Source organism: Poecilia reticulata, chromosome 13 (genome assembly GCF_904066995.2).
Source record: "Poecilia reticulata chromosome 13, P_reticulata-male-v2, whole genome shotgun sequence".
NCBI classification, from domain to species: domain Eukaryota; kingdom Metazoa; phylum Chordata; class Actinopteri; order Cyprinodontiformes; family Poeciliidae; genus Poecilia; species Poecilia reticulata.
Genome location: NC_088842.1, coordinates 33,305,188 through 33,331,725, shown reverse-complemented (window position 1 = coordinate 33,331,725; position 26,538 = coordinate 33,305,188). Strand labels below are relative to the sequence as shown.

The 26,538-nt window shown below is 44.2% G+C and overlaps 2 protein-coding genes across 3 annotated transcripts in view; both read right to left on the bottom strand.

Annotated features, from left to right (window-relative positions):
- Positions 1–22,229, bottom strand: part of dlc (deltaC) — a 222,859-nt gene extending 200,630 nt beyond the window's left edge. For both annotated transcript variants that reach the window (XM_008401989.3, XM_081614368.1), the window contains exons 1-4: positions 21,933–22,229; positions 21,599–21,841; positions 21,376–21,436; positions 20,793–21,050 (exon numbers count right to left, since the gene is read on the bottom strand). In XM_008401989.3, coding sequence (XP_008400211.2) covers positions 20,793–21,050; positions 21,376–21,436; positions 21,599–21,841; positions 21,933–21,977 — 607 coding nt within the window. In that variant the 5' untranslated portion in view covers positions 21,978–22,229. The remainder of the gene's footprint in view (positions 1–20,792; positions 21,051–21,375; positions 21,437–21,598; positions 21,842–21,932) is intronic.
- Positions 22,230–26,119: 3,890 nt separating this feature from the next.
- timm50 (translocase of inner mitochondrial membrane 50 homolog (S. cerevisiae)) overlaps positions 26,120–26,538 on the bottom strand; it is a 7,082-nt gene continuing 6,663 nt past the window's right edge. The window contains exon 11 of the mRNA XM_008401990.3: positions 26,120–26,538. This exon is cut by the window's right edge and continues 305 nt beyond it. The gene's annotated coding sequence lies outside the window, so the exon portion shown is untranslated.

Below are 26,538 nucleotides of genomic sequence, written 5' to 3'. Positions count from 1 at the left end.
TATGATGTTTGCTTTAGCCTTTGAGTTGCACGACAGAGCCTCCAGCCCCCCCTCTGGCTCTGGCCCTGGTCGTTTGTCACTCTCTGTCAGTCGAGTCTATTACTCATGATATTTGCAAAGAAGCTAGCCAACTAGCAAGGGAGTATCAGCAGCTAATTAGTGTTAGCCTGAAGTCAGAGTCAGTGAAGATGTTAGCGTACGACTAAAACATCTTCCTGTCAGAAAAATCCAGAGAAAAACAAAAACTAAAAATATGAGATTCAATAATCCTGTCACAACAAAATTTAAGACCGGTTGTATGAGTTTGACGGAAAATCAGTTTTATCGATTAATCACATTTTTGGTGTTTGATTATTCCCTTTTTGGAAAATCCGGATGTTTTTTCACTAAAAATATGTTTAGGGGGTTTTTCTGAACCAAGAGCAGCCATCTTGTTTTAAAGCTTCAGTTGATTCAAACAACGAATTAAGATCAAATTTCTGGTAAATTTGTTATTTTGCTAATATTCTGACTATGTGCTACTAATTAACCGAACATGCTCAGAGCCTGGACCTGATGCAACTCACAGGACTGACTGAAATAGAATACACTTTTTGAAGATTTTTTGTCATTTTTATTTTCTTTTTTAGAAATGAGAGCAAGAAAAAAAATCTGATTAATCAAATGAAAATAATCTGAGAATTTATTTTTAAGCCATATCACCAAGCTCTCCCTACGATCAACATTTAAGGCCAACTTACATTTTGTTTTATGAATTCATGGCATTTTATTTTTTTTAAGGAGCAGACACTAAGTGAACTGTTCATATGATTGAACTAATGAATGAGCTAAATAAACTAGTTCACAAAAACAAAACTGAGGTAAGTCAAACAACATGTGGTGCAGTTATTGCTTCTATTGCACAAAGTTAATGTGATGTTAGTCTAATTAGAAAACTAGTTTTGATGCCAACACAAAAATACTGCAGAAAAATACAGAACTGATTTTTAAGGATGTCAAAGTTCAATAATCATTTCCTCCACACTTGGTTGACAAACTGGTTGACAGACTGTTTGGTTGGTTGACGGACTGTTTGGTTGGTTGACGTACTATTTGGTTGTTTGACGGACTGTTTGGTTGACATACTGTTTGGTTGGTTGACGTACTATTTGGTTGGTTGACGGACTGTTTGGTTGACAGACTGTTTGGTTGGTTGACGTACTATTTGGTTGTTTGACGGACTGTTTGGTTGACATACTGTTTGGTTGACGGACTGTTTGGTTGACAGACTAGTTGGTTGGTTGATGAACTGTTTGGTTGGTTGACGAACTGTTTGGTTGACAGACTGTTTGGTTGGTTGACGGACTGTTTGGTTGACAGACTGTTTGGTTGGTTGACGTACTGTTTGGTTGACAGACTGTTTGGTTGACATACTGTTTGGTTGACATACTGTTTGGTTGGTTGACGTACTATTTGGTTGGTTCACGGACTGTTTGGTTGACAGACTGTTTGGTTGGTTGATGTACTGTTTGGTTGGTTGACGGACTGTTTGGTTGACAGACTGTTTGGTTGGTTGACGTACTATTTGGTTGTTTGACGGACTGTTTGGTTGACATACTGTTTGGTTGGTTCACGGACTGTTTGGTTGACAGACTAGTTGGTTGGTTGATGAACTGTTTGGTTGGTTGACGAACTGTTTGGTTGACAGACTGTTTGGTTGGTTGACGTACTGTTTGGTTGATACTGTTTGGTTGGTTGACGAACTGTTTGGTTGACAGACTGTTTGGTTGGTTGACGTACTATTTGGTTGTTTGACGGACTGTTTGGTTGACATACTGTTTGGTTGGTTGACATACTGTTTGGTTGACGGACTGGTTGGTTGGTTGACGGACTGTTTGGTTGACGTACTATTTGGTTGGTTGACGGACTGTTTGGTTGGTTGACGGACTGTTTGGTTGACAGACTAGTTGGTTGGTTGATGAACTGTTTGGTTGGTTGACGAACTGTTTGGTTGACATACTGTTTGGTTGGTTGACGAACTGTTTGGTTGACATACTGTTTGGTTGGTTGACGAACTGTTTGGTTGACAGACTGTTTGGTTGGTTGACGTACTATTTGGTTGTTTGACGGACTGGTTGACAGACTGGTTGGTTGACAGACTGTTTGGTTGATGAACTGTTTGGTTGGTTAAACTGTTTGGTTGACTGATTGTTTGGTTGACGGACTGTTTGGTTGGTTCAATATTTAAGAATACCATAAACTGTAGTAAAATCTCTTTGGGTAATTTCACGTCTTTTGAGTATCTTGGAATTGAAGTAGAAGGCCACAAATGAACTTTGACACTAACTTTATACAAAACTCCAACATATGTGGAAAATTTCTTTACAGACTTGAATGAGCTTCTACCTCTCATATGCATTGATTATGCAAATGAGAGATATGCATAATCAATGCAGGTTGTCAACATGAATGTTGAGTGATTTCAACATTCATGTTGACAACCTGAAGACAGAGGGGCATAAAGACTGTTGAAGGAGCTGAAGGAGGAACAGCTCATCCTGCTCTCTCTCGACCTTACTGATAACTTTGCCTGTGAATTATTTTTAAAGCCACAATTTTTATAGTTATATTTACATTATCGACATCATAACTGGATTACTTCAAACCTAAGGACCGTGAGATTTTCTCACTTTTATTTTTACCTTACTTTTTTTACCTCCAAGTTGAACTACGGCAAAATGCCCCCGTCCGACCCCAAGGACATTAGCAGTATTCTACAACAACTTCAGTTTTTAGAAATGAAGATTCAACGGCTGGAGGTGAACTTTGAGATCAACGCTACCTGTGGATATGAAACAACTCTTCCTCAAATTAGTGAAGAGGTTGTACACCCTGCACCAAGCAGCTCACCCTGGATCGCTCAGGGCGCCAAGCCAAAACAAAAGTCTCCCACTGCAGATCCCATGAGACGACAAACGGGGAGAACCCCTCACCTGGATGAATCAGCGTGGCCGGCTCTGAGTCGAAACCCACCTTCAACCTCAACACCTGCTCCGCCAAAGAATAGCAAACAAGCAGCTGGAACCAAAACGGCTCCACCGACCCCACTGCCAAGGACAAAGCGACCAGCCCAAGCCTTAAAACATCCTGACTGCGGGGAAATTCCACTGAAAAACAGATTTTCTGCACTCCAGCCTGAGCCTCTGAGTGAAAACCCACCTTCAAACATCAACAATGAGGCTAAACCAGCACATCCACCCCCCAAAGCTCAAAAGGACAAAGTTACAACCAGAAAAACAAAAGGTATGCCAAGAGTGCTTATTGTTGGAGATGAGACAGTAAATGGTATCAGTCATATTTGCAATCCCAAGAAAATGAGAGTGGTTTCTTTTCTTGGTGACATTGTATCTGATTTGACCCGCAAAGTGCTCTCTCTAACCACTGATCAGCCAAACATGGAGACTTTGGTTGTGCATGTTGGAGCCAACGATCTGGCAAAGCAAAAATCGGGGATTCTGAAAAAGAACTTTAATATTCTTCTGGACACTTGGGAGAATTAAAAATGAAGTTATTTCTCAGTGGTCCAATTCCATCACCTCAATGGGTAGAGGAAAAACATTCCAGGCTGGACATGATAAACAAATGGCTGATTAAAACCTGCTCTGCCAGCACAGTGACCTTCATCCATAACCTCTGGATATACTGGCAGCGCTTTTACCTCTTTGGAAGAGGCGGACGCAATCTTAACAAACATGGAATAAGGCTGCTCACTGCAAACATTTTTCATTTTATTAACAAGAAAAACAATGTGACCATCGCTTCAGAAGAACAGGCTCAAGGACGTCTGACAAGGATGGAAGCCTCCGCTTATCAGAAGCAAAGTGTCCCAAAACAAACTGATAAAACATCGATTGGGGACAGAGCGACTGGTTCCCCTCATCTTTCCCCCCTTCCATCATCTTTTCCTCCTCCTTCCTTTTTCCACCATTCCACATCTTTCCCCCTCCTTCTCTGCTCCTACACTCACTCACAAGAACAGAGTTTCTCAGGAAGTCAATCACTAAAGGGAGTCGGGCTGCACCTGAGCCGCCTGAAGATGCTGTTGGGGGATCCGGGTCAGAGAGGAAGACGGATGGAGTCCTCCTCCTCTCAGCAGGATAGTATGGATCAACACGTTCGCCTCAGCACGACTCTCCTTAGTGCCAACACAGCAGACCTCACTTCAGATATTATCTTTACAACCGTCTTCCACCAGATTGTGTCTGGCCCCCCGGCACTGCAAAACAGGACATTACCTGTCTCGATCACTACAAGACAAGTTACAAGAAACAGAAATACAAAAAGCAGCGGTCTTAATTCAAACCTCAGACTGTAGAACTTTCAGCCTCCAAGTCACTTAAATTGGCTCTTTTAAATACCAGATCTCTCTGTGCTAAAGCTCTATTAATTAATGATTTCATCACTGAGCATAATATCGATGTTTTATTTCTGACAGAAACATGGCTGAATGACAATAATGACCCAATCGTACTAATTGAATCAGCGCCTCCTACGTACAATTAATAAAGTGAGAATAGAAAACACAAAAAAGGCGGAGGCGTGGCTTCAATATTTAAGAATACCATAAACTGTAGTAAAATCTCTTTGGGTAATTTTATGTCTTTTGAATATCTTGGAATCGAGGTAAAAGGCCACAAATGAACTTTGACACTCACTCTATACAAAACACAAACATATGTGGAAAATTTCTTTACGGACTTGAATGAGCTTCTATCTCTCTTATGTATTGATTATGATTGTTTGATAATTGTCGGTGATTTCAACATTCATGTTGACAACCTGAAGACCGGCTGGCAAAAAAGCTCTTTAATATATTAGAGAGTTTTGGTTTAACACAACATGTCAAACAAGCAACACACACTCATGGACACACACTGGGTTTCTTCCCTCATTCGTGAACAAGATCCCCAGATACTTAAACTCCTCCACTTGAGGCAGGACGACCCCCCTGACCCGGAGAAGGCACTCTACCCTTTTCCGGCTCAAGACCATGGCCTCGGATTTGGAGGCACTGAGCCTCATCCCGGCCGCTTCACACTCGGTTGCGAAACGCTCCAGTGAGAGCTGCAGATCACGATCTGATGAAGACAACAGGACCACATCATCCACAAAAAGCAGAGATGCGATCCTGAGGCTACCAAAACGGATCCCCTCAACACCTCAGCTGGTCAGAGATTCTGTCCATGAAGGTAATGAACAGAATCGGTCACAAAGGGCAGCCTTGGCGGAGTCCAACTCTCACCGGAAACGAGCCCGACTTACTGCCGGCAATGCGGACCAGACTCTGACACCGGTCATACAGGGGCCTGACAGCCCGCATCAAAGGGCCCGGTACCCCATGCTCCCAGAGAACCCCCCCACAAGGCCTCCCGAGGGACACGGTCGAATGCCTTCTCCAAGTCCACAAAACACATGTAGACTGGTTGGGTGAACTCCCAGAACCCTCCAGAACCTGCTGAGGGTGTAGAGCTGGTCCAGTGTTCCACGACCAGGACGAAAACCACACTGCTCTTCCTGAATCCGAGGTTCGACTATCCGACGGACCCTCCTCTCCAGGACCCCTGAATAGACCTTACCAGGGAGGCTTAAGAGTGTGACCCCCTGTAATTGGAGCACACCTTCCGTTCTCCCTTTTTGAACAGGGGGACCACCACCCTAGTCTGCCAGTCCAGGGGAACTGCCCCCGATGTCCATGCGATATTGCAGTCGCGTGAGCCAACACAACCCTACAACATCCAGAGCCTTGAGGAACTCTGGGCGGATCTCATCCACCCCCGGGGCCCTGCCACCGAGGAGCTTTTTGACTACCTCGGCGACCTCGTCCCCAGAGATTGGAGAGCCCAACCCAGAGTCCCCAGGCTCAGCTTCCTCAACAGAAGGCATGTTGGTGGGATTGAGGAGGTCTTCACAGTATTCTGCCCACCGGCCCACAACGTCCCGAGTTGAGGTCGGCAGCACACCATCCCCACTATAAACAGTGTTGGTGCTGCACTGCTTCCCCCTCCTGAGATGCCAGATGGTGGACCAGAATCGCCTCGAAGCCGTACAGAAGTCTTTATCCATGGCCTCTCCAAACTCCTCCCACGCCCGAGTTTTTGCCTCAGCGACAACCCGAGCCACATGCCGCTTTGCAGAGCGGTACCCATCAGCTGCGTCTGGAGTCCCACAGGCCAAAAAGGCCCGATAGGATTCCTTCTTCAGCTTGACAACATCCCTCACCAAAGGTGTCCACCAACGGGTTCGAGGGTTGCCGCCGCGACAGGCACCAACAACCTTGCGGCCGCAGCTCCGATAAGCCGCCTCGGCAATGGAGGTACGGAACATGGTCCACTCAAACTCAATGTCCCCCACCTCCCCCGGAACGTGTTCGAAGTTCTGCCGGAGATGAGAGTTGAAGCTCCGTCTCACAGGGGATTCCGCCAGACGTTCCCAGCAGACCCTCACTACACATTTGGGCCTGCCAGGGCTGACCGGCTTCCTCCCCCACCACTGGAGCCAACTCACCACCAGGTAGTGGTCAGTGGACATCTCCGCACCTCTCTTCACCCGAGTGTCCAAGACATACGGCCACAAATCCGATGAAACGATGACAAAATCGATCATCGAACTGCGGCCTAGGGCGTCCTGGTGCCAAGTACACATATGGACACCCTTATGCCTGAACATGGTGTTCGTGATGGACAATCCGTGACGAGCACAGAAGTCCAACAACAGAACACCACTTGGGTTCAGATCGGGGGGCCGTTCCTCCCAACCACGCCCCTCCAGGTCTCGCTGTCATTGCCCACGTGAGCGTTGAAGTCCCCCAGTAGAACAAGGGAGTCCCCAGGAGGGGCACTCTCCAGTACCCCCTCTAAGGACTCCAAAAAGGGTGGGTAATCTGAACTGTTGTTCGGCCCGTAAGCACAGACAACAGTCAGAACCCGTCCCCCCACCCGTAGGCGGAGGGAGGCTACCCTCTCGTTCACCGGGGTAAACCCCTACGTACAGGTGCAGAGATGGGGGGCAACAAGTATGCCCACTCCAGCCCGGCGCCTCTCACCGTGGGCAACTCCAGAGTGGAAGTACGTCCAGCCCCTCTCAAGGAGACTGGTTCCAGAACCAGAGCCATGCGTCGAGGTGAGGCCAACTATTTCTTTTTATTTATTTTTAAAGGTTTTATTGGCTCTAGTGGCCTTTATTTGATAGTTAATTTACCGGAAAGTGGGTACTGAGAGAAGGGGAAGACATGCAGCAAAGGTCACCAGGCCGGGAATCGAGCCTGCGACGGCCGCGTCGAGGAATAAGGCCTCCATATGTGGGTTGTGCTTAACCACTGCGCCACCACAGCACACCCGAGGCTGACTATTTCTAGCCGGAATCTTTCAGCCTCGCACACTAGCTCCGGTTCCTTCCCCACCAGAGAGATGACGTTCCACGTCCCAAGAGCTTCTGCAGCTGAGGATCAGACCGCCAGGGTCCCCTCCCTCAGCTGCCGCCCGTAACAGACACTAGAACACTGTTTCTCAATTCTGGTCCTCAGGTCCCCCTGCCCTGCATGTTTCAGGTGTTTCCCTTCTGCCACAGACCTGGATTGAAACTCTGGGTGATTAACAGGCTTCTGCAGTACTTGATGGTCATGCAATCATTTGAATCAGCTGTTCTGGTATAGAGGCTCATCTAAAACATGCAGAGCAGGGGAGCAGTGAGGACTGGAATTGAGAAGCACTGGACTAAAACAAGGAAGATAGAGACATAACACCAGTTTTAAAGTCCCTCCTCTGGCTCCCTGTAGCTCAGAGAATAGACTTTAAAATACTGTTGGTTTATAAATCACTAAACGGGTTAGCACCTCAATACATTTAAGATCTGCTGTTGTATCAACTTTCCAGACACCTCAGGTTCTGGTTCTGGTCTGATCTGCATGAGAACCAGAACCAAACGAGGAGAAGCAGGATTCAGCTTCTATGCACCACAAATCTGGAACAAACTTCCACAAAACCATAAAACAGCTGAAACACTGAGTGCCTTTAAATCTCGACTAAAAACCCACCTGGTTAGAGTTTCATTTGAAATGTGATCAATTATGAATTTAATGATGGAACCTGACTTAATGTCATGTTCTGATTGTTGATTCTATATTGCATGACTGTGTTTTTGTGTTTGTTATGATGTAAAGCACTTTGAAATGTCTTGCTGCTGAAATGCGCTATACAAATAAAATCTGATTTGATTGAATGATCGATCAATGAATGGGTCGACTGACTGACAAACTGTTTGGTTGGTTGACAAACTGTTTGCTTTATTGATGGTTATTAATATAACAATCTTGAGTAGCCATCTTGGAAGATGGCCGCTGATTCTGGCCTGCAATTTAGTGAAAATCTATATACTGTGTAAATAACCCCAGGTTAAGCTCCATATTTATGTTCCTTTTTAGTGCTTGTTCCCTTTATTTTGTTAGTTGACTTCCGGTTTATGAATTTAATGCTTTTATTTTGATGAGAGAGCTCCCGCTGTTTATGTGTGCAGCAGCAGCAGCTTGGCAACAGAAGGAACCGAAGATAAGTGGCGACGCAGTTATAAAATATATCTTATCGGCGGCCCCCATGATAGCGGCACAAGGTATGTTTATTTTGTAACTAGGATATTTCTAATATATATCAATTGGAATTGTGATTTTTGCTTTATTGTAATTAAATATGGTATAGCTTTTGAATCAGTTGATGTTAGCAGTGTCTTTTTGTGTTTGTGCAACAGCTCTTACGTTGAAACTCAGGGTTTAAATAAACCTGTTCATCAGTGAAGCCAAAATCCTTCATTTGATAATAGGTCTGCTACAGAATGTCTGAAATACAACTCCACATCCAAGCAAATGTTGAAGTTTTGCACTTTGATATTCAGCTAATGTTTGGATTTGTAATTTGTTGATGGTCTCGAGCGCTGAGGACTCGGCATTTTATTTCAAGACCAGTCGAGACCGCAACTGTGGAAATATCACTAAACGTACAGCAAACTGTCCAGTTTATTTGCTAACATCTTTGTTTTCAGTGGATGCAAAACGCACCGATTAAAATCCAACCAATCACGTGTTTCTGTTTCTCCCTCCCCACCTTCCACTCGCACGCGGAGCTCCAGACATGCGCAGTGGTTTCCTCTCAGCAGCAGAAGATGTCGGTCTAATCGTCAGTAATATATTAGCGCTGCATAAATCATCAGAAGTCCGATGGCCACAGCTAACTCAGCAGCGCTTCACTTTCACAGTCGGTGGGGACAACGTCTAACTTTTCCGTCACTTAGAAAAGTAGCTCAAAGGAGGTAAGCTCTGTTAACGTGATGTTAGCAAAGCTAGCTGTACAGAGACACATAAGCATTTGTGATGAAAAGAAAAACGTCACTGCCTGAATTATTGTGCGGAGGTGTTGACCAACATGTCGTATATATGGGACAACGCTGTGTCCAAAAGTCTGCAATATAGTGATGTGACATTCAGAAACAGTCTGATTCTCCTGCATGGCTCTTTACTTATTAGATCGGACTGGAGCCTCACTGAGAGCCTATCAGATTACCATACGCTGTCAGAATAGCATACATGCAGTGAGTACCATGCCTGCGCATTAAGAAGTTCGACCATCAGAGGAGTTGTCAGTTCACCATACGCAACAAGCTATGATGAAAATAAGTCATTAAATTGTTTTCAATGATAACTATATAGCTACACAGGTGTTGTCGTGGTTTCAACGTGTATTTAAAGAAGGTCTGGCTGCAGCTGCAGTGAACACACACCCGTGTAAAACTCATTAACCTACTTAGCCGCTAAGTCAGGATGCCATACAAACTGTTAATAACAAAGTGTATGATGATCTACATCACGATTCTATGTTGCTGATTAAATGAAATCTTATGGTAATGACATTTCTGACAGATACAGCCATGAATTTGTGCTAAGCGTATGACGATCTGACTTGACAGAACACCGTTCTTGTAATGCTCTGCATACACTGCAGTAGCTATCATTATTTTATTTAATTATGTATGTTGATATTTTTTAAATTGGCAAATAACTAAAACACAAAAACAAAAGAGCACACAGAGCATGCTCATTGCTCTTTGATTGTTTTGTTCAAAGTGGCAGCTGTAATGATTGCCATGGTGTCAGACTGCCTGGCTTCATGTAGCAGAAGGGAGGGTGAGAACAGTCACGGTGAGAGTCTTGTGCTGGGTTACTTCTTGCTTGTTGCTCCTTGGTCAGTGTTCATAGTTGACTGTTTACCGTCAGGGCATTGCCTCAGTTGCTGTTTTATGGTGCAGACAGTGGTGGTTTCTGACATGAGCAATATGGGCAAACGCACAGGGCGTTATCTTTTCAGGGATGGCACAAGACCACCGGCGATTGTAGCACAAAGATGGAATATTTAATATTGGTAAAATGTATTAAGTATTTAATATCTAGGTGTTTTTATGGGAATATGGATCTTTCAGATCAATTTGAGAAGCAGCTTTGATCACATTTTATTGTGTCATGTAGCGCGGGGCGCTGGTTTTGGTCTTGACTCGGTCTCGGACCCTAAAAGTCTCGGTCTTGTCTCGGTCTCGGGTCTTGACCACAACACTGGTAGGACCATTTCTTCAATTTTTTCAACTTTAAGCATTTTTTGATTACATGTGCTTGAACAACCAGCAAAGGCCTCGTTAACTTCCAGAATTCTCAGCAGCTGACAAATAGTAAAGTAGCTCCAGGTTTAACAAGAAAGGAGGATGTGGCGATATCTGGACTCAGGGCGACACACCGCAGGACACCAGCAGGAAGAGTAAAGATGCAAAACCAGATGAACTAGTTTCTCCTGAGCAGCAAGTCGTCACGTTCTTCAGCAGCACTGGGATTTCCCGGGTCAATAAAACTGTTGCCGTTTGTTATACAATGCTGATAAAGTCAAATACAAATCCAGATATAAGGAAGAAAAGACTAAATACCTTCGATTTGTGAATATAAAACACAAAACTGAACTGTTAAATGTTGTAAAAACACTAAATCATGTGTGAATGAACACCTCACAAAGAAGAATGCAGAGATTCTCACCAAGCCAGGATGCTGAGGAAGGAGAAGAAATACAACATGGGCCAGGAGTGAGACTCTGATAAAACCGAACGGCTCTCCTGAGAAGCCAAGGCTCTAACCTTCAGAAATCTAGTTCAGATGGAGAAACATAGAGGAACATTAACCTGAACCCAACATTACAGGGTTCTTTGTTTTGTGTTTCTGTCTTTTAGTTCTGAACTTACTGATGGATGTGAACAGATAATTTAGTCATGAGTCAAAATGCAATTTAAGAGTTTTAATCTTAAAGCTCATAAATGTTATGGTATAGAAGCCGATATAGATCAGAGACCAGTTTCAGTCATAAACAGCACAGTGAATGTTATTCTGAAGACGGTATTAATGTCTTTTTAATTCACTAATTCACTTTAACAGTAGGAGCAGGCACAGTAACTTTTCTCAGATTAAAAGCTACCTTCACAACTTTGATGCGAAAGTAGTGTGGTAGCAATCTGAGGAACCTGGACGACTGAGATGACCTGCTGGACGGTCACATGTCCAGTGTTTCTCAAACTTTTTCAGGCTGAGGATCACTTCACCCATTTAACAAACGGTCACGAACCACCTAACCTGAAATCGCCCCGCAATAACGCATCTTAATATAATTCATATGATTAATTATAATTCAACCTGAAATGAAAATATTATTCTCTTGACTCATGTATGTGACGACAGAGCCATGAACCCGTCTACAGATTCTGAAAGTACCGAAGCTTTCTATTGAAGTCAGACACAGGTGTAGCCCCTGGTTAAAAACCATGCTCTTAAGGCCCTTTAATATTTACAAGGTTGGTTGTATGTACGTAGGGAATATAAGTGAGAAACCTGTATTATTGCTTTTCGTAAATTTTTGAGCCAAGTGATTATATACATGCGGGAAGCGGTTACTGTTGTGAGTAGCGTGAGAAAAAATGAGAAAAACAGAGCCGGAGCTTTTCTGGACGTGACTTATGTACTTAAAGACAGTATTGAATTGCCCATCTATGAAGTAGTTTAGGTTAACGAGGGATAAGTGAACTCAACATAGAAAAAAAGAACGGAACAATGACATACTTGACGGAGTTTGGCTACATCGAGGCTCACTGCAGTAAAAAGACATGGAGGATCAGATAGCAGGTAAAGCAGCACAGCTACAAACACTCACCCGGATTAGCATGACGGTCAGAAAGCTAAACAAATAACCCGCAAAATGATTTAAGTCTTGGAGCTGCGATGTAAGACGCTGGTTCTGCTCTCGCTGTTGAACCGCTGCTACGCTACAGGTAGTAATATTTCACAGACGGAGCGCCGCTTCTGCTCCACCTGGTAGTGACTCTCACACCGAACCTCTGCTTAAAGCTGCAGCATCTAACCTAAAAAATACATTTTACATACGTATTAAAACTTTCGCTGTCCTAACATGAGACAGATAATCTCTAAAAAATAATCCTGTTCTGCATAATTACTCCACTCAGTCAGAAACAGCCACTCAGAACTAGCAGTAATCAGCTAGCCGCCATGCTAACAGGAAGTTTTCATTCAGTAACTCTGGATTGTTTATTGTAATGGATCCTGTATTTGCCTTTGAATGTTAAGTTTTATACTTGAATGTTTTGGCAATGTTGAGAGGTTTTATTTTGGCTCTTTGCATTATTTAGCCTCTTCAGAGCCTCCATATGTTATCAGTCTGTTAAAGATAGTTTTACTGATAGCAGGACAATTTGCACAATGCCTGTTTAGTTTAGTTTTCTTCTTGGAAAAAGTTTTTGTCTAAATTAAAGTGAATTTATGGTTCCTTTTCCCACATAATGTAACTGGTAGTAAGTATGATTAAAAAAATAATAATAATAATTATGTGATCGGTATCGGTGATGGGCCCTCATGGGTGATCGGTATCAGCAGGAAAAAACCTGATTGGCACATCTCTACTGCTTGGTTTATATGACTTTTAAACCAGAAAAGGATTTAGAACAAACTTACCTCCATATGTTATCAGTCTGTTAAAGATAGTTTTACTGATAGCAGGACAATTTGCACAATGCCTGTTCTGTTTAGTTTTCTTCTTGGAAAAATGTATTAAAAACAAGTTTTTGTCTAAATTAAGGTGAATTCATGGTTCCTTTTTCCACATAATGTAACCGGTAGTGTTTATGATTAAAATAATAATAATTATGTGATCGGTATCGGTGATCGGAATCGGCAGGAAAAAACCTGATCGGCACATCTCCACTGTTTCTATTTTATTTATCCTACCAGGCTAAAGATGCTATCTGCCAAAATATGCTACACCTCGCGCTCTCTCTGTTCTTCGCCTCCGTTGGAAATATAAAGTTTTGATTGGATGTGTACATCCCTGAATATAATTTTAAAAAATCAACTAACAGCAAGTGATTAAAATTAAATATTTATTTCTTTGTGTCCTTTAGGAATCTCTGAAGCATGAAATCCTTCAGACTGTGAGAACCTGATCCACCAGGACTCCGTCCTCCATGGACCATCCATGTTTATTTTAAAGGATTCCCAGATCTTTTGGGATGAACATGTAGTTTGTTTTGAACATTTTAATAAAGAACTAAAGTACTGCTTTAAATGTAATTCCTACATTAATTTTAAACAAATGGCTACATCAACCAGGGAAATCAGAAAAAGCACAAACATGTATATAGGAGTACAGCAACTTTCATGCTTTTCAAGGTAACAATAGTTGTACATTTTTACTAAAACTGGCTAATTTAGCAATACGCTATGCGGACATCCTATTAGACTGGGATCACAAAGCCGGTGATCACTGTAATATTTAGAAGTACTGTAAAAAGGTTGCTGTAATACTTTAAATTTCAAAAATACTTTATCACAAAGGGAAATTATATAATATGACTCATTAATTCAGATTATTCAAAGAGTTATTGTAGATGGCGATGACTGTTGGCAGGAAAGATCTCTGGTGCCGTCTGTATTACAGCGAATCTGAAGAAGCCTCTGACTGAAGACACTCTGTTTTCTCACAGTCTCATGCTCAGGGTTGTCTGTAACTCTCTGGATTTTATGAAGAATCCTTCTTTACACGATTGTCTCCAGAACAGAACCAGCCTTCTTTTTCAGGCCACAGCGCTATCCAAACTATTCCAGTGACTTTGAGTAGGACAGAGATGATCTTTATGCAATTCAAGCTTGTTGCAGCTGATGACTTCACAAAAGTAAACTACGAGCTAGAATAATGACCCTCAACTCGAGGCCTGGACGGCTGGAGTCCTGCAGCTTTTAGACAAGCCTGCTTCAACACACCTGAGTCAAGTAATGAGGCCGTTACCATGGAGAACCGACTGCACTGAGGAAGTGATTCAGCTTTAGAGTCAGGTGTGTTGGACCAGGGACACATCTACAAGTCGCAGGACGCCGGTCCCTGAGGTTTGGAGTTTAGGAGCCCAGTGCTAGAAGAGGAGTTTAAAAAAATCTACAGAACCAGCACCCATATCAGAAACCTGGCATATTAAAAACAGGAAGTCATTGTCCTGACTCAGCAGATGTAGGTAGTGCCTAGGAATCAATGACCTTCAGAAGTGATGAAGGTTTAAGTGATTTTATTTCAGAAGAGAGACTGACTGGAAGATGATGACGTGACCCTACACAACAGGTGACCCTACACAACATGTGACCCTACACAACAGGTGACCCTACACAACAGGTGACCCTACACAACAGGTGACCCTACACAACAGGTGACCCTACACAACATGTGACCCTACACAACATGTGACCCTACACAACATGACCCTACACAACATGTGACCCTACACAACAGGTGACCCTACACAACATGTGACCCTAACAAGTCCAAACCAGAACATCTGGAGCTCAGAGCCATCAGATTCACCAAGTTCTGGTGAAAGTCCTGCAGATCTGGAAGCGGCTGGGAGCTTCAACTTGAAGCACCTTCACCGGGTCACACAGCACATCTGGTGACACTATGCAAGAGACAAATTGTACTGATTAATCCACAAACATGTATATAGGAGTACATCTTTCAAAAAATCTGAGGTAATGATTGTCTTAAATTCATATGCATACTTAAACAAATCCAGTTTTGAGACTGAGATAATCCAGTAAAGATGACATCATCAATGCTGCTGTTTAAACATGGCTTTCAAATATAAGACACATCAACCTGCTACACTTCAGAATAACAGCTACCTCCTAGTTTACAATGTTGATTTTTAAATACTATGAAATATAATATATTCATATTTATTATGTATTGATGCTGGTTCTAGTTTGTGTGGTTATACTAATTACCTACCAGCGCATGTAAGGTTGTGATGTTGGGTTCTACTGGTTACCATTAAAAATAACCAACATCGGTGTCCGGATCGCTCCTTCGTGTAAAGTATTAGACAAGAACCCGAATATATTACATAAACAATGCATGAATTATCATCCATCAGTTTTCTGATATTTTTTTCTCAGTGACAGTTTGGCTTTACTGATAATGTCAAAGACTCACAATCACCGCAGAGCAAAGACGAAACATCACCGACTGGCAATAAAACGGTAAAGGTCCGCTCCCGCTAACAACAAATTTAAAGAATTCCACATCAATGTGTATTTCCGAAATGGATACATATTTTTGCATATTATGCTTTGTATGATAAAATAAAAACAGTATTTTGTGTTTCTGAAAAGCGTGACTTAAGTGAATTATTACACTGTTATGATAATTTATCATTGAAGGACCATGGCTTTATAAGGATTCATAATATACTAAGCCTATTATTATCTGGAATAAATTCAACGATGTAGAAAGACGCCAGCCTGATGCTATTAGCATTGAAATGCTAGCATAGCTCGGTAGCATAGCTTACTCAGAGCTCTGCTGATGCGCTAATAAAGGAGTTAGGTGAGCTGAACATCGCTAGCTGTGATGATAGTTGCACAATTAAATCGATTGACATTAATAACAATAACATGGAGATAAATAGCTAATATATTAGATATTTTATATATATATATATTTAGATATTTCACTTACCGCTCCTCTGTCGCTGCCAGAAGCCAGGCTGGGCTCCGTTCATGTGATTGGCTGAAACAAGGAAGCTATCTGATTGGCTGCTGATCACCCAATCAGATAGACCATTTCTTTAAAAACAAAGACTGAAAGACGTCAGGGGAGTCTTAAAATTCACACAGCGCATCTCACAGGCCAGAAGGAGCTCTAAGTGTGGATCTCGTCCTGGACATTTGTGGATTATGAGACAGATTTAGCTCCATATTATTAAACCTCTGTTTTATTTGTAACTGATCATTTTAACTTAAACTTTTCCTGACAAAATGAAACCAGCCAGTTTTTCCATTAAACTGGAGACCAGCAAAGATCAACAGACTGCAGGTTCACCGAAATATTGGAAAAATATTCAGAAAAAAGCTTTAATCACTTTTTAATAAACTAAATGAGCCGACCTAGATCTAGAGTTTATAGACCTGTGTGAGACTGGGGGCTGCTTGTTTCATACAGACATAATTTTCTTGGCTCAGCCTTTATAACAACAGGGTGTCCAACTCCAGTCCTCTGCTGTCCTGCAGGCTTTAGATGAGCCACAGGGACAAAACCCTGGAATGAAACGGCTTCATTCCTCCTCCTGGTGTGGATCAGACCTCCAGAGCCTGTTCAGGTGGCAGCCTACACCTGTGATGTTTGCATATATAATTACATGCTACCTGATCATTGTAATGTTAGGGAATACTCACAAAAGTTATCAGTAATGATTTATCATGGCAGATATGGTGAATCGTTATTATGTGATCAGAAGTTCTTAGTTCACAGAGTTTGAAGTTTGATTTCTTTTTGGTTCTTTTCTGATTCCAAATTGCCAGAGGATTGTTGCTGCAGCGCCTCCTGCTGGGCGCTGTGAGATTTTCCTTTAAATAAAAAAAGAAAAGCTAATGATGGATGAGCAGAGTCTGAACCTCCCGTACTTCTAAGAGGACGTTTGGATCCTGGGCGGTTCTGACAATAAAAAGGTCCGACACATCGGAGGGCAGCACCTGACAAGCAGCTCAAAGCTCAACCAAAAGCAGCAGATATTTTTCTATTCTTCTACATTCAGTGCTAAATTATTATTTTTTCACTTAAAGGTCAAATCTGAAGGTTCAGAGAGGGAGCAGCTGCAGGCACAACTCTGACCTTTGACCCTAGAAAAGAGGTTTACACATAAAGCAATTCAAACCTTTTTATAATCGACTTTTGTTCAATCTAAATATAAACAAACTATTATTACTTCAATGTAAAAACATTTAATGAAATGTAATATTTGGCAGTTCTGATGAAAATCATGATTTTAGAACCAGATCCAACTGACAGGGACCCCAGATCTAGAGTTTATAGATCTAGAGTTTACAGATCAGAGATTACAGATCTAGAGTTTACATGTCTATAGTATATAGATCTATAGTTTACAGATCTATAGTTTACAGATCTAGAGTTTACAGATCTAGAGTTTACATGTCTAGAGTATATAGATCTATAGTTTACAGATCTAGAGTTCAGAGCTCTAGAGTTTACAGATCTATAGTTTACAGATCTAGAGTTTATAGATCTAGAGTTGACATGTCTAGGGTTTATAGATCTAGAGTTTACAGATCTAGAGTTCAGAGCTCTAGAGTTTATAGATCTAGAGTTGACATGTGTAGAGTTTACAGATCTATAGTTTACAGATCTAGAGTAGACAGATTTAGAGTATATAGATCTAGAGTTTATAGCTCTAGAGTTGACAGATCTAGAGATTACAGATCTAGAGTTTATAGCTCTAGAGTTGACAGATCTAGAGATTACAGATCTAGAGTTTATAGCTCTAGAGATTACAGATCTAGAGCTTATAACTCTAGAGATTACAGATCTAGAGATTACAGATCTAGAGTTTACAGATCTAGAGTTCAGAGCTCTAGAGATTACAGATCTAGAGATTACAGATCTAGAGATTACAGATCTAGAGTTGACATGTCTAGAGTATATAGATCTAGAGTTTATAGCTCTAGAGTTTACAGATCTAGAGATTACAGATCTAGAGATTACAGATCTAGAGTTGACATGTCTAGAGTATATAGATCTAGAGTTTATAGCTCTAGAGTTTACAGATCTAGAGATTACAGATCTAGAGATTACAGATCTAGAGTTTATAGCTCTAGAGATTACAGATCTAGAGTTTACAGATCTAGAGTTTACAGATCTAGAGTTGACATGTCTAGAGTATATAGATCTAGAGTTTATAGATCTAGAGTTTACAGATCTAAAGTTTATAGATCTAAAGTTTATAGATCTAGAGTTTACAGATGTAGAGTTTATAGATCTAGAGTTTATAGCTCTAGAGATTACAGATCTAGCGTTTATAGATCTAGAGTAGACAGATTTAGAGTTTATATATCTAGAGTTTACAGATCTAGAGTTCAGAGCTCTAGAGATTACAGATCTAGATTTTATATATCTAGAGATTACAGATCTAGAGTTTACAGATCTAGAGTTTACAGATCTAGAGTTTACAGATCTAGAGTTTACAGATCTAGAGTGCGCTGAGGTAAACTTGAAATCAAGCAGCGGCAGCGCGCAGAGCGCCTGCTGTGATTGGTCCGCGCTTTTTTTTAAAATAAATAAATAAATTTGAATTTTAGACATAAATCTGCTCCGTAAGTGAAACGCTCAGAACAGAGACGCTTTCAATCCGGCTTAAAGATTTATCTATATGAAAAAAAAAAAAAATATATATATATATATATATATATATATATATATATATATATTTTTTTTTTTTCAAATTAATTTTTCTCAAAGTAAAAACACGCGATGCTTAGCCTGGCGCGGTGCCTAGCAAAACATGGCGGCCCGCCAGGCTTATGATACACTGGGGGAAACCCGGTAGAAATTTAATGTGAAAGAAAAACAAAGTGGCATATAATTATGAAGTTCAAAGAAAATGAAACCTGATTCAACACAATGTTTACAAATAAACTGAAAAGTGCGGTGTGTAAATGTATTCAGCCCCCTTTTCTCTGAGTTCAACCAGTTGCCTTCAGAAGTTGCCTGATTCTTGCTAATGATTCACTGAGTCCAGCTGTGTGTAATCTAATCTAATCTAATCTAATCTAATCTAATCTAATCCCAGTGTTATTCCAGCTGCTGCTTGATGCCCCAGAGGTTCAGAGATGATCTGGAGCAAACAGCATCAAGGAGGAGCAGCAGAGCGCGCGGGGAGTTTACAGCAGGCTGAGGCTTTGAGCGTCTCACCATCCAATCAGAACCCAGAGTCTGGCCCAATGGAACCAAGACACGGCCTAGTCAAAGCCCAGCTGAACCTCCAGGCTGAACAAGGAGAGCTTTGATCAGAAATCAGCCAAGATGGAGACCAAGAGATCCACAGCAACGAGGGCAACTATTGGTCATCACTGCACTGGTCTTTGTGGAGGAGCAGCAAGAAGAAAGGCATTGAAAAGGAAACCAACAGAAGTCCCATAGGCAGTTAGCCGCTAGCAGTTAGCCGCTAGCTGTTAGCCGCTAGCTGTTAGCCGCTAGCTGTTAGTAGTTAGCCATGTTGGACACAGAAAATATGAGGAAGAACTAAACTGAACTTTTTGATCCAAATGCTGTGAGAATTATCACTGACATGACTGAACACACCATCACACTGGTGGTGGAAGCATCATGCTTCTCTTCTGCAGGGAAGACGGTCAGAGCTGATGTCAAGATGGATGGAGGCAAATAACAAGAAGATATTCTTCCCTCATTGCTCAAGTCTAAAGGCTGGAGCCCAGGGGGCGGAGCTTCAGATAACAAGGGGCGGAGCTAAACACCAGCTGAAACACCGAGGCCTGATCAGAGCTGCTGCTGACTGATAATCACCATATTTGATCCGTATCGATTATTTTGATCACATTCTAACTGGTTCAGTCGAGCTGCGCCGTTTTGGAGCCTAAACACAAAGCCAGGCTTCAGTGGGTTAAAACTAAACATGGTAGAATGGCTCAGTCAAAGTCCAGACCTAAACTCAATCTACAATGTTCCCAAACGCTAATCTGACTGAACTTCAGCTGTTTGGAGAAACTTTCAGTCACTAGAAGATCAAATCTGGAAAACGAATCAAATTGTAAAAACTTCCTGTTGGTTTGTCACCTTTGAACTCTAATTGAATATTTTCCTGATTCTATTGAGACAAAATATGGAAAAGCTCAGGGGTGTGAATACTTCTGCCAGCCTTGAATCATTTATCACAGCTGAAGTGATTCTGAGTCAAAAATGGTAAAAATGTGTCCGACCGAACAGAAAAATGTTTTATTTTTAAACGTCAACAGCCATTTTGTTTCTGATGTTTATGATCAGATTTATTGCTGAGTCGGTAAACTTGCTGTATTTTGATTGGATGAATGTTGTGGTCCTCTCTCTGCTCCTCCACAAAGCAGCACGTTTCTGTTTTCACCGTCCGCGACGCACGCAGGACACGGCGCTGTTAAAGGGGCGGGTCGGGGGCCATACGAGGCCGGTCAGGGGCCAGACAGGGGCCGACTGTTTAGCCCAAACCAAAAGGTTGACCTCAGAGCCAAACACACACACACACACACAGCAAACGACAGCATCTTTCACCAGAAGTGACTGGTTTGATGGCCTGTTGCCATGGTAACGGCTGAAGCTACAGACAGGAGTCGGAGCTGAACTCACGCTCGGTGCAGTAGTTGCCCTCCCAGCCCTCCAGGCAGCGGCGCTGGCCCTGGGCGTCGCAGCGGTAATGTCCGAAGTCGTCGGTGCGCGGCCGGCACAGGGTGGCGCAGTCCTCGCCGTGGTAGTTCTCCATGCACACCACCCGGTAGGAGAAGCTCAGCTCGCTCTGGTTGCCCTGGTGGAGCTGCTGCGACCACTCCTCCCCCACCGCCTGGCTGCCGAGGCGGGACGCCCGGCTCAGCAGCCGCGGCTGGTCGCCTGGGCAACAAGCAGACAGAAACGGTCACCTGGGGTCAGCAAAGGAAAAGTTTCCCAGCATCCTCTGCTGTATCTGCAGGCCAGATGTAAGTTTAACCAAAACTTACTAAACACTTTCAGAATCGATAAGATAAATCTACATGATTTATTTGATCATTTTATCTGAATCCCTAATGATTAGAACATTTATTTCTTTAAAAAATGATCAAAACCCAAATAAAAGTGTAGGAAGTGAAACGATGTGAAGCCGATTGATGTAAACATGTTTTCTGTCGCCCCCTGGCGGTCAGGCCGCGGCGCTGCAGCCGCCGCAGCCTGTTGTTACCTGTGGACTTTACACCTGAGGAGTCTGCGGTCCAAACCTCCAGGATCAGCGAGAAGGAGCCCTGCGGCGGAACAATCATCAATAATCAATAGTCCGTCAGGGACGTGCTGACGTCACACGGCTCGTTTTCACAGTTTTCTAGAAACATTTTCAAATCATTTCTATTCTCCTTTCAGACAGAACCGTTCACCTAATCGGAACCGGTCCGGTTCCGGTCACTCACCGGCCACTTGAAGGAGACGTTCACCTTCATGGGCGCGCTCCCGGAGATGGAACCGGGGTCCGCGGGGAGCGCGGCGCTGCTCGCGTTCCCGTACGTGCACGGCGGCTCCGGGCTGATGACGCTCTGCGAATGTTTGAGGCACATGCGGAAAAAGATGCGGCAGTCCCGGTTCTGGTCGCAGATGCTGCGGGAGCTGCTGAAGGTCTGGACCTTCAGCTCGAACACGGCCTTGGTGGACAGAACCTGGAGGGGGCCGTGAGGGAAACTTCAGTTTCTGCGCGTAAAGGCGCGGGACTCCCGGTCCGGCCCGTCGGAACCTGTCGGAACCACTCACCGTCTGCGCCGGCACCGCCAGCAGGAGCAGGAACAACCGCAACATGTTGGAGCGCCGCCGGCCCGATGCTCGCTGATCTGCGCCAAAAATAAAACAAATATTCTGCGGAGGAGCAAAACCCGAACCGCAGCGAGAAGAAGAAGAAGGAAAAGCAGAAAAAGAACCAGAAGAAGAAGAAGAAGAAGAAGAAGCGGTTTTCAGGTCTGATCTACTTTCTGCGCTGAAAAGAAACTGAAGTGCGGCTGTTTGAACTCTGGACTGCGGCAGCTGCGCTCAGAACTCCGCTTTATAAGGGGGGAGGAGCCGGAGGGGGAGGGGGGGGGGGTCCTGAACCAGAGGAGCTCGGTTCCGATCCAGCAGACATGATGGATCTCCTGCATTTCAGAGAAGAAGAAAGAGGAAGGAGGGTTCTGAGCCGAACCTGAACAATCAGAAACTTGGATCTTAAACCGTCCGGACCGACCAGAACCCGACCTGCTTCCAGGTCATCAACCTGCTGGTTCTGAATCACTTCACACTCAACGAAAGACAGAGACGGTTCTGAAGACTGTGGTTCCGTTTGGACCCGTCCTGTTCTGAATGGCTCCAGAACCGAACTTGTTCAGGCAGCCAATCAGGGAGCAGCTCTCATCTGATCAGCCGACCCAACAGAACTGACACCAGAGTTCTGGTTCTGGAGGTCAGCACCGAGTGGACCGGTTCTGGTTCTGGAGCCGTTCCTCTCTGGATGCAGAACCGGAACCTGGTTCTGAGGTCAGGAGGTTCTGTCTGCTCTCACCTGGACCGAACTTGGTGTAGAACTAAGATTCAGTCCAGAACCTGCAGCTGGTTCTGGTTCTGGTTCTAACAGAACCTTTCTGGGCTGAAACCAGAACCGCTGAGTGTGTGGAGCCAGGTGAGCCGCAGACAGGTAAGCCCAGCGTGTGCGCATGCTCACAAACCTCCTTCTTGTCCATCTGTTACCTCAGAAAGCAGCGCGTGCCACGGCACGAGGCGCTCACACGCACGCGCCTCCATCATGATGAGTGACGGCAGGGCGCGTGCAGCTCTCCCCGGACAGATAGAGCAGCGCGCACGCGCCGCCAGACTGATCATTTGCGCATATTCGATCGCGTGCCATCTGCGGATCGATGTGACGTTTTCAGCGCGTGCGGCGCTTTGATGGGAGAAGTTACGGCGCTCCCGTCCTGCTCTGTGATTGGCTGTTGGTCCTTTCATCCTGCTTTCTCACCTCCTTCTTTCTGCGGGTGTGAAAACTATTGATCACTGCGCCGTTTGGTTCGCACGCGCGCAAATGACCCGCAGGGAGGAGGCGGCGCGAGCTTTTGTTGAGGTGAGAACCTGATGCGTGCGGCGCGTGCCCGCCCGGAAGGAGAAGGTGGTTGCCCTGGAGACCGTGGGAAAGTCTGCTGAGGCGCCGGAACCGACACCTGAACAGACATGCGCGCGTGAAGCACACGCAGAGGACGTGATGGGCCGAAACTGCTGATCCGGAAAGAACCGGTTCCCTTGGACCACCAGGAACTGGGTCCTGAACAGAATCGTGTGTGGGTTCTGCTGACTCAAGAGTTCTGGTTCTGGACCAAGATGAGTCCAAAATGTTCCTCAGTAAAACTGATAATCATCAACATGGAAGAACCACAGAGCTGGTTCTGGTCCTGGTTCTGGTCCTGGTTCTGGTGGACCTCAGTGTTGATCATGTCACTGAACCAACTGGAGAACCGGGTCGGACTCTCCGGTCCAGAACTCAACTGGTTCCAGTCCGACATGCAGAACTGTGATCTCTGTTTCAACAGGAAACTTCTCATCAAGAGGTCAGAGGTCACATGTGGCGTTCCCCAAGGCTCCGTCCTAGGAGCCCAAAGTGAACACCAGGATGTACGAAGGTGCTGATTGTCCAGGACAGAGAACGAAATCCGTCACTTTTCTAATTCTGACAAAACTAAAGTAATTTGCATTTCAGGCCCAGAGAAATAAAGTCTGAGACCAGAAACTTTGATTCCTGCAGCAGGAGACCTGAGTAGAACCAGGAGGGTGGAGACACCAGCTGGTTCTACACCACCTGGTTCTACACCACCTGGTTCTACACCACCCGGTTCTACACCAGCTGGTTCTACACCACCTGGTTCTACACCAGCTGGTTCTACACCAGCTGGTTCTACACCACCTGGATCTACACTACCTTGTTCTACACCACCTGGTTCTACACCACCTGGATCTACACCACCTTGTTCTACACCACCTGGTTCTACACTACATAGATCTACACCACCTGCTTCTACACCACCTGCTTCTACACCACCTGGTTCTACACCACCTAGTTCTACACTACCTGGTTCTATACCACCTGGTTCTACACCACCTAGTTCTACACTACATAGATCTACACCACCTGCTTCTACACTACCTGGTTCTACGCCACCTGGTTCTACACTACCTGGTTCTACACTACCTGGTTCTACACTACCTGGTTCTACACCACCTGGTTCTACACTACCTAGTTCTACACCACCTAGTTCTACACCACCTGCTTCTACACTACCTGGTTCTACACCACCTAGTTCTACACCACCTAGTTCTACACCACCTAGTTCTACACTACCTGGTTCTACACTACCTGGTTCTACACCACCTAGTTCTACACTACCTGGTTCTACACCACCTGGTTCTACACTACATAGATCTACACCACCTGGTTCTACACCACCTGGTTCTACACCACCTAGATCTACATTCTTCACTGAGACTTTAATCTGCTGGTAGTTTATAAATCACTGAACAGATTATAGATCTGCTGCTGGATCAACCTGCTGGTTCTGGTTCTGTTCTGTATCAGAACCAGAACCAAACATGCAGAAGCAGCTTTCAGCTTCTATGCACCACAGATCTGGAACAAACTTCCAGAAAAGTGAAAAACGGCAGAAACCCTGAGCTCCTTTAAACCCAGACTGAACCAGCTGGTTATTATGGTCTGGATTATAATTTTCATGGTTTCATTTCATCATGTAGCTCAAATGTTGCAACACAAAGTTTACTGGGAAAAAGGAAACGGATGTGAACATTTTTCAAAATAAAATATTCAAACTGCTGTTAAAATGGGAACCAGCTGAAACACCGAGGCCTGATCAGAGCTGCTGCTGCTGATAATCACCATGTTTGATCCGTATCGATTATTTTGATCACATTCTAACTGGTTCAGTCGAGCTGCGCCGTTTGGACCCGGTTCTGATCCATTTAACCTGGAGTAAAGTTCCTCTTCCTCAGTCTGCGTGAAGAGCGTGGGGGCTTCACACCTACCTGCTGACCACCTGCCAGGTGACAAGAAGTCGCGCGACCCCCTGTTCCCGCCACGCGCCGCGTCCTTTCATGCTCCCGGCGGCGGCGCGCGCACTTCTCGGCCTCGTGCCAACTGCGGCTTTTGTTTGGCGCAGCTGTTTGCGGCTTCCTGACTCCCACCGTTTGGTGCGGAGCCGAACCCAGCGGCGGTTCTGGTTCCGAGCCAGCAGCTTCCGTTTCCAAACAGAACCGCGTCTGGCCCGGTTCAGTCAACCGAACCAAACTGTAGATCCGGTCCAGTGGCAAGGCATTTATTTCTGCCAGATATAGAACCAGCCGAACCAGAACCGGTCCAGAACCGCGGAACCAGTAATGAAACATTCATAAAGTGGAGATTCTGCTGAAAATCAACTTTTATTTCAACTCCTGGTCAGAAAGCAGCAGAAGGTTCTGATAAACTGTCTGGTTCCGACCAGAACCGATCCGGTCTTCCAGCTCTACTCAAACATTGGGTCTCAGAACCAGCAGGTCCAATCAACATCATTACTTTTTAGGTTCTGTTGAAGTTCTGGTCCAGAACCAGAACTTCAACCCGTCTGGCTGAACTCTGATTCATTTACCACCAAGTTGAGGTTCCAGGTTCTGACCCAACAGAACCGGCTTGAAGTGTGAAAATATTTACATTTAAGCAGAAAATCTGGAAACAAAAGTTCTGATAAAATTCTGATCCAAAACTAAAAGGTTTCATGTTCAGCTTTAACCTTCGTCTTCATCACGGTTCCGGGTCGGATTTGGACCAGAAACCCAACAGAACCAACCAGCCCGCAGCATGACGCCACCTCTGCCAGATGTTCTGATGACTCATGGAAGATCGCGGGGCGGACATCATCAATAAACGATAATCATCAATATTCAGGTTGAAAATCTGATTTATTCCAGTAAATATCAGAATTTTACATCAGACCAATAAAAGGTTCTGGTTCTGATCCACCTGAGTGGACAGATGCTGCTGCTCACAGCTGCGTCCAGGCAGAGAAAGTTGAGTGGAAGGAAGAAGTTTATCAAACATTTTATTGGTCTGATGTTTTGAAGGTCCGGTTCCAACCCAGAACCGGGCCTGCCAGGCTCAGCTGCTCCACCTGCTGGTGAAAATCACACCACATGTTTGTTCAGGGCTTCATGAGGCCGACAGAAAGCTCCTCCAGCGGTTCCGGTCCGGTCCGGTCCAACGTCCACCAGAACCGCTGCTCACATCTAAACATCAGTGATTTATTCTGTACTGTCAGAGTCACTGCGCCCCCTGCAGGACGGGGGGAACCGATACCAGGTC